General features: G+C 39.0%; 2 protein-coding genes across 4 annotated transcripts; one reads left to right on the top strand and one right to left on the bottom strand.

Moving 5' to 3' along the window:
- Positions 1–504: 504 nt before the first annotated feature.
- On the bottom strand, positions 505–6,971 carry si:ch211-120k19.1 (uncharacterized protein LOC563199 homolog). 3 transcript variants are annotated; one of them, XM_037537289.1, is made up of 6 exons: positions 6,805–6,971; positions 6,357–6,496; positions 1,229–1,711; positions 891–961; positions 746–775; positions 505–657 (listed from the first exon to the last, which is right to left on the bottom strand). In XM_037537289.1, exons 3-6 carry the CDS (start codon positions 1,701–1,703, stop codon positions 514–516), a joined length of 720 nt encoding a protein of 239 aa, XP_037393186.1. In that variant the 5' UTR covers positions 1,704–1,711; positions 6,357–6,496; positions 6,805–6,971; the 3' UTR covers positions 505–513. The 3 variants fall into 3 exon arrangements, with proteins under 3 accessions (XP_037393186.1, XP_017555779.1, XP_037393187.1); XM_017700290.2 differs by having other exon boundaries at positions 1,229–1,708; XM_037537290.1 differs by having other exon boundaries at positions 6,872–6,964.
- On the top strand, positions 1,862–4,442 carry LOC119263075 (piggyBac transposable element-derived protein 2-like). Its single transcript, XM_037536923.1, has 2 exons — positions 1,862–1,866; positions 2,663–4,442. Exons 1-2 carry the CDS (start codon positions 1,862–1,864, stop codon positions 4,440–4,442), a joined length of 1,785 nt encoding a protein of 594 aa, XP_037392820.1.
- Positions 6,972–8,469: the final 1,498 nt, after the last annotated feature.

Below are 8,469 nucleotides of genomic sequence, written 5' to 3'. Positions count from 1 at the left end.
GGCTCAAACGTCGTTGTACATGCCGCTCGTTATGTCCCCATAAACGGCTTTGTTTAGTAACACCATACAGCGGCGTTTGTCAAATTATTGTACAAAACCACGTATTCTGATCTATGGCGTTGGAGCTATATGTGAATAAGTTGTTATATAATAATAATAATAATGTAGAAAAACTACATGTAAATGTTATAAATTAGTAAAAAGAAAATTCCAAATAAGCTTTAATTTTGTTGGAATAATCATACGTGCATTTGAGTTAAATATTTGTTTTTATTGCTGAAAATAACAAAGTAAATGTATAAAATATATAAAAAATATACCAGCATGTATAATATACCCTTCTACATATATTTGTTGCTACAATCTAATAAACTTAATATTATAAAATGAGTTTTATTTTTATTAGACCCACAAAACCAGTACAATATTCATTGTAACTTATCAGCATGAAGTCAGACAGACAGGCCAAAAATGAAAAGAAGCAATGAGTGTTTATTTTGTGGATGTATTTATTTAATGGATTTTAGGTGGCTCTACTGGCTCTACTGATTCATTGCTCTGTTGTCTAAAATGACAGAGAAAAACAGTCCAGCCGAGGGAGATTCCTCCAACAAACACAGTGCGTGCCACTGGGGGGACCAGAGAGAAATTCACTGCCTGTAACAGACAAAGCAGAAAATATCCTATCATATCTGAATTTTACAGATGGATAGACGAATGGATGAATAGATAAGGGCAGTCATACCTGCATTGTGGACCAATACACGATGCCAGTCTGCCAGAGAGACAATCAGTTGATTAACCAGTGATGATGAGGGGAAGTTACAGAAGTCAGGCTGAGTATATTTACATAAAGCAAATCATAGACTGTACATTATATAATCCCTCACCTTATAGGAAGTCCAGAATTTCTTTTTCCAGTCTTCAAAGGGATCCTGTTGCCTCTCTAATGTGCTCAGCCCTTTTAGATAATAGATTAGATTACAAATAAAACACTCTGATAACACATTGCAACTTTTGCATTTTGGTATTGTATGGGGAAGATATGAGAAGGCATTTTACGCATAAAAAGGTTCATCACACTTACACATCAGATATACAAAACCAGTTCTTTAAAGATCCATTCATTTAAAGGGCTTTGGGGAACCAAAAGTGGTTCTATGGCCTCACTCCAAGAATCATTTTGGCACCTGTATTGTTCTCAGAATTAGCAAAATGACATTCTCACCTATGTAGAAAGCACTTATTGTGACAGGAGCAGCTATGAGTTGATCCAGAAACACTTTTACAGATATTCTTTTGGTACCTCCTCCAGGAAACATCCTCTCTAGTGCACGCAGCCAGTGGTAGTTGAAGTTAGAATGGAAACATAACCCAACCAGTGCTACTCGAGCAGTCTGGGCCCAGTCAATGCTGTGAATGCTTTTCTCTTTTACTGAGGAGTGCTTTTCCCCTGAAGTGTTCTTGCAGCTTTCAGACTCTTTGAGGTGAGCTTTCTCTGATTGCCCAGCCACTGTGATGTCCTCCCTGTGTGTGACTGATGCCTGCTGTTCAGAAGCTTCCTCACTCAGCTGAACGTTTCTGCCCTGTGCACCTCCCAGCATGCTTTGCTGAATGAAGTCTGCGCTGGCAAACAGGGTTGTGTAGCCCACCACATTGCTCATGTAAGGGTAGGATCTGAATATGGCCCATGCTCTGTTCATGCTGCCTGCTGGAAATAAAGAGAAAAGCCAAAGAATGGGTGCATTTGTAGTATAGACCATTGTGCATACGAGGGGTTGTCAATTCCAGTCCTGGGGGGTCAGTATCCTGCACAGCTTGGTGGTTTCCCAGCTCAAACACACCTATTCAGGAATGGATCATGCAGTTGGTTTTATAGGCATAAGCACAGGGGCCCAGGTCACTAGGGGTCATCCGAGAGCAATTTTGAGGAAATCCAAAGTTGATTTAACTTGTGGTGGGAACTTTACTAGTGGCACAACCTGTAAATATGAACTAACACCATGCCCTAACAGCAAGTGATGTGTGCAAGAACAAAAAAACAAAACTCTCCCATTGTGATCAGTATAAGTATATGTAAACTAGAACATTTAGAATATTAATGTTAAACGCTTAACCCTTTCATGCATAGAGGTCACTACAGTGTACAGCTGTTTAAAAGTGTTTTTTCTCTATATATGCTTGCAATTTTGGGCACTGCTGCATATAGTCCACTCTAGTGGAAGCTATTGCATCATCCTATACAAAAAAATCCGATTGGCTAGTCATTGCAATGGGGAAAAATAGTCAGTGAAACCAAGATGGCTGACAGACAGGGAGAAAGACCAAACACCTTGGCTATTTCTGTTTCTACCTTCTATAAAAAGATACCATTGCAGGTTAAAAAAATATAATTACATCAATTAACATCTAAGGGGTCTTATTATGTAAAGATTTTCAAAATTTTTATTTTACATTTGGAGGAAATGCAGATTAATAATCTGTCCACTCAATTGTACATCATGCATCACTAGCTATGTTTCAACTTTAATGCAATGTCAATTACTACCAATGTTGTTCTTGAAAATAATTCATATGCTTTACTGTTTTGGCTGTAAATCAACTTCTTTATGTTTTTATAATGTAATTTGAGTTTTTTTCTTTAAATCCTTATATTTTGTAGAGCCCAAAAAAAACAGGCATACAGGGTAATAGAGGAGTTTCCAAACTCAAGTGAGGAAGACTGTGCTTCTGGTAGCAGTGATGAGGAATGGCTGCCAGTACAGACAGGTGCAAGCAGAGAAGTAGGTTCAAGCAGTGATAGTGAAGGTGAGGAGTCTGGAAATGTTGCTGAGGGAGTTGAGGCTGAGGAAGGAGATGAAGCTGATGAAGGAGATGAGGCTGTTGAACCTGAGGGACCACCTTCCAGGGCCCAGGGGAAAAAAGCAAAAGAAAAGAGTGTCAGAAATATCTGGAAAGCTAAGGATAACCAGTTTGAGGGAGACCTGCCTCCTTTCTTAGGAGAGAGCAAGATGAATGTTGAGGGAGCAGATCCAATAGATTTCTTCATGCATCTTTTCACCCAAGATATGATCAATGACATTGTACACAATACAAACCTTTACTCTGTCCAGAAAGGAAAAGAGAAGCTGGCATTGACCTCAGAGGAGTTCAAAACATTTCTTGGAATCAATATAGTAATGTCATATGTCAGATATCCTAGATCCAGAACGTACTGGTCATCAGAGACAGGACTTCATCTTGAACTGATAGCTGATGCAATGCCAGTGAACAGGTTCGAGCAAATTCTTAGTTACATGCACTTTGTTGACAACTACTCACTGGACCCCAAAAATGCTGACAGGTTTGTCAAAATCAGACCAGTCTTGGATGCACTCAAGGAAACCTTCCAATCAGCACTTGACCCAGAAGAATTTCAGTCGGTCGATGAGATGATGATTCCCTACAAGGGACGCCTGTCTATCAAACAATATGTCCCCAAAAAACCCAAGCCCTGGGGAATTAAAGTGTGGGTGCGAGCAGGATCCTCTGGGTATATGTACAACTTTGAACCCTATCAAGGTCCAGCTGGGGGACGAGGTGAGATCAGTCAGCTGGGAATGGCTGGAGATGTAGTCATGCGCCTTTGTCAAGACATTCAGGACAAGAACCACAAGGTGTTTTTTGACAATTTCTTTTGCACCATTCCCCTCCTTCAGGCACTGGAACACCAAGGGATCTATGGCACTGGCACATGTAGAAGCAACAGGCTCCATGGAGCACAAGAAAAGCTGAAAAGAGAAAAGCAAATGAAGCAAGAAGGAAGAGGATCTGTCTCTGTCGTGACCAATGCACAAAACATCACTGTCACCCGCTGGTTGGATAGTTCAGTTATTCACATGGCCTCTTCCTGCACCGGCCTGTCCCCAACAGATGTTGCACAGAGATGGAGCAAAAAAGAGAAGCAAATGCTCAACATCCAAAGGCCATTTTCCGTGAAGTTGTACAATCAGCATATGGGTGGAGTAGATCTCATGGATCAATGTGTTGCCATGTATCCACACCGACGCAGAAACAAACGGTGGTACATAAGAGTGTTCTTTCACTTCCTTGATGTCACAACTGTGAATGCCTGGCTCCTTTATAGAATGTCTGGAAATGAAGCAAAGGATCTGCTGCTCTTCAAGGTGTCAATAGCTCGTGCTCTTATCAATGCAGGATCCATGAAAATACACACCAGAGGCAGACCCAGTGCCACTCCACCACGGGCAAAACGGAGAGCAGTGTCTAAGGCCCCCCCTGAGATCCGGTATACCCCTGGGAACCACTGGCCCCAGCTCAAGGAAGCAAAAAACGCCAGCAGATGCCAAGATGCTGCATGCACACGAAGAACCAAGTACATCTGCATGCAGTGTCTTGTAGCTTTGTGCCCCGGATACTTTGGCAACTATCATAGAAAATAGTCTCAGAAATGAGCAACAAGGATGTTTTGACAGGAAATATGATACATGCTATAAGTTACTGTGAGAGAATATGGAGGAACCACCATTCCAAAAGAATACGATATTACAACTGTATAACTAAATTACAAATTATACCTATATAAATACCAAATTAATACATTGATGTTATTTACAATACAAAATGCATGAAGTACACTTGCGTGGACAGTTAAATATTTCTTTATCGAATAAAGATAGAATTTTTTTTTTTTTCAAACCTTGTTTTACATCCCTAAGGATGTATAAAAACACTTAGTAAAAAAATCCTGACTGAGTTTATTATAATTCATGCATGAGAGGGTTAAACATTTTAATATAAAATGATACATTCATTTCCTGAACAAAGAACAGCATAAACATTTTAACTTCACTGTTATATTTTTAAGAACTTTTGCACTTGAGTTATAGGAGTTAAAATGGTGAACCTCATGAATTGCTCGCCAAACAATCAACGCTTAGTAGCAGTAATGCCCAGAACCAGTAGAAAAAAGAAAATATATAGGTATTCTTTGTATTTTTAGTGAAATACTTATTATATCAAATAAAAAGACAATTCTGAGCAAGGTATTAAAATTTGTTTTAACTTTTTGTTTTTAGCCGTTGAGCTCCCTGAAGACATACTCGTGGGTGCCCTCTGGCATTTTGAAGTCCTGTTTTTGATATAACGGGGAAAATGGGAAGTGGCCAGGCACCTCATAAACTGGATCTGATTTGTTTATGTTTTGACTTATCACACACTTGATGTTTCCAGTTCCAGTGTAGACATCCTGCAGGCCTCCTACATGATGTGACACTGTATTTGAATGCCAGTTTGCTGTTACGACACGGTGTAATTTTGTGTTATGGATGATCATAGTCCTGATGCTCTTCATCAATTCTAAAAGTTAATTCATTTTTCTCCTCCACTCACTGCTTAGTGACCGTTACATCCTTCTTCATTATCTTGCTCACGCTTTCAGGTTTTTAACATTAAGCTAGCATCCCTGTGAATTGACACTGAATATAAAGCTCAAGAGTATTCAAAAGGTTTGCCTGCGGTGTCTGTAAAAGTGAGACTTGAAATAAAAAAAAATATTGCAGAGTAGAAGATGTCTATTTTGAAAGCAACCTATAAAATGTCTACCGCCCAAGTTAAAAGGTTTGTCCTTGTCAGCAGTGATATGCATAATCAGAGGTAAGATATAAATAAATAAATAAATAAATCAACATTTTCATGTCTGCTGCAGCAGTATGCTTTAGCTAGATTGGTTGACAGTTTGGGTTTTTGTGTTTTTAAGCTTTTTCCATCTTTATGTACATTTCAGTTTCCATTCCATTTTAATTTATATCTTCTTCATTGAGGTTATTGACGTTTTGCTTGTCAAGAACGGATGCATGCTTTATAGGGAAATGTTGCAATGGTTGTTGGACTTATGTTAGCATATTTTCTGATTAATGTTTACATAATCTTGCTACTGTTTTGTCTTGATTGGAAAAAAATGTGCTCAGCGCTGTGGTTAGATTGCTGCCGTAGTGGTGGTGCTTAGGCCTTGTTTAACTTGCTGTGATTTCATAACAAATTAGCCAGGTGGGGGCCCTGCAAACATTTGTGCCCAGGGGCCAATAATTTGATTATCTGGGCCTGCACTTACTAAATCTGGCAATTAATTGCTGAGTTGAATCAGCTGTATTTGAGCTGGGAAATCATGAAACTGTGCAAGACCCTTCAGGAATAGAACTGAATACGCCTGGAATATTTGGGTCAGGATTTCTTTTCTGTAAGCAGATTAACTGGGCTTCAAATGTTCAGATGTTCTGGAACTTACATTTAACAATTTTTCTTTGATCTTTGGTAAAAAAAAAGCAAACAAAAAAGAAACAAAACCGATTACTTACCATAAAGCTGGCCTGTCGTAGAGTGGTTGACACAGATCACTAGGTTCCTTCTCACTAGCTTTTCTCTGACTGGCTCAGAGAACAATGAAGGTAGGGCTCACTCCAATCCTTGGCCAATGAGCACCACAAGGTCCAAAGGTCTGTGAGCATGAATGAGAGTGTTTCAGTGATAAGCCTTTATCAGCAAATACAACAATGTGAGAAAATAGCACATGCTGAAATAAGGGCCCTGGGGGGAGTATACAGAAGATATCTAAGGTTGGAGTAAAGAGACAAATGGATTCACTGCTAAATAGAAATGTATTTTACATATAAAAATATAAAATTAACTGAGATGCAATAAAGAAAACAAATACATACTAATAGCAGGAGATTAGGGAATACTTGATACATTTTTTGTAAAGATGTAATCAGGATAAGTGTACAAAAACTGAAGTGTCCCACTCACCACTTAGGACAAGTTGTCTTGCTTGTAGCCCCAAAGAAACAAACATTCAAAGTGCAAATGCACTCACCTTAACAGATAACCTAGGCTCCATTCTAAGACTGGGAGTTTCTAAAGGTTTGAATTCCTCAAGCTGTCTGCTGCTCAGTCTGGAGGTCTCCCCAACTCAAAAGCACATGGCCTATGGCAGGCCATTTGTAAAACATGTGGAGTACAACTAAAAATAACTCTCCACTCCTTATTTCACTGCTTGTGTTACCAGTAGTGCTTTTACAATAATGAGCACGGAGATCAGATTCTGTATCACACTGAAGAGAGTATGTGTAATTTTAATGTTTTAAATTATTATTTTTAAAAACTTTTTTTGTAATTAGCAGTTGGAAAATATGAGCAGAAGAACAATAATCCATTTACTGAATGCGTCAGTTGGATTTTTTTTCAAATTCAACAGAATCACTCTTCTAATAGAACATTATACTCAATAACATAGAGTTACGTTAATGAATCCTAACAGAACCAGCACATACGCCTCAGCATTCCTGATCAAATATATGTAATATATGTAAATTAGCTCTGTTCTGATTGGCTGTTATTAGCTATTAGACTTCCTTGAAAAATATGACTGGGCTGAAGCGCTCCATATAACTCGAATTGGCTAACCTGCTGTAGCTTGAATAGAAAATTGAAAATTCTGTGCAAGCTGTTTCTGCAGCTCAGTTGTACTGTATACAATAGAGAGTGAATGGTAAATTTAGAAATTAATGTTTATATACTACATCGAACTCTTTAATAAAAGTGAGGAACATTGGTTTTCCAATATATGGGTCCTTTAAATGCACTTGTCTGACTACCACTGTAGCTCTGGATTTTATTCATTAATGTTGTATCCTTTGAGCTCATGGGGACTTTGGGGAAATGCTACCTGGCTTGGATAACTGACCTTCAGAATATATGATGACTTAAAGGCCCAGAGGAATTAAAATGAACATATTAACATTGTTCAATTTTATTTTACAAGATCTTTAAAGTGCAGCTCAAAACCTCACCCATCAAGTAAACCTCATTCCGCTGTCGTGACCGCTGTCGTGTCTTCTGTCTGCTTAGACCTCAGCAGTAGTCTATTATGTTCACTTCTTTCATGGATATGTAAAAATAACAATCCTGCTGCACATCTGTGCTGTAATGCGAGGGCAGTTTGCCTGTAGCAACAAGAGGAACTCTCAGGCAGGAGAATGTGTTAATGAGGGCCAGAGATTAAACTGATCAATTAAAGCCTCGTTACGCTCTTAACTGGTGTCTTTCTGTTTGATAACACTTAACAAGCAGCCTTTGGTCGTTTTTACAATGCACACAGAGCCCACACGAGCCACAACCAGTTGACTCTCAGATAATTGCCCTCCTTTTCTTTCTTGACCAGTCAATGGACACATCCTATTCTCTTTATTGGAGATGTCTTACCACCCTTAATTTGAAAGGATGAAGAATAGCCTTCCTCCAAGCCTTTTCTTCAGCATCATCATCAGAACTGTGCCTCACACACCCTCTCTCTCTCTCTCTCTCTCTCTCTCTCTCTTTCTGTGTGAGGGTGTGTCTATATATGTCTCTGTATGCAACAGCAACATTTCTGATTCCACCTGTTTTATTGCTGTTCCCAGCACAAGCAGCAAA

This window comes from Pygocentrus nattereri, chromosome 3 (assembly GCF_015220715.1).
Source record: "Pygocentrus nattereri isolate fPygNat1 chromosome 3, fPygNat1.pri, whole genome shotgun sequence".
In the NCBI taxonomy this organism is placed as follows: Eukaryota; Metazoa; Chordata; class Actinopteri; order Characiformes; family Serrasalmidae; genus Pygocentrus; species Pygocentrus nattereri.
The sequence above is the reverse complement of the archived record's forward strand: the minus strand, read 5'-3'. Positions and strand labels throughout refer to the sequence as shown.

Coding starts and splice junctions, on each gene's coding strand:
- si:ch211-120k19.1 (XM_037537289.1), bottom strand. CDS start 1,703: ATGAACAGAGCATGGGCCATATTCAGATCCTACCCTTACATGAGCAAT. Junction 962..1,228: donor AATAAGTGCTTTCTACATAG/GTGAGAATGTCA, acceptor ATTATCTAAAAG/GGCTGAGCACATTAGAGAGG. Junction 658..745: donor TGTATTGGTCCACAATGCAG/GTATGACTGCCC, acceptor TGTCTGTTACAG/GCAGTGAATTTCTCTCTGGT.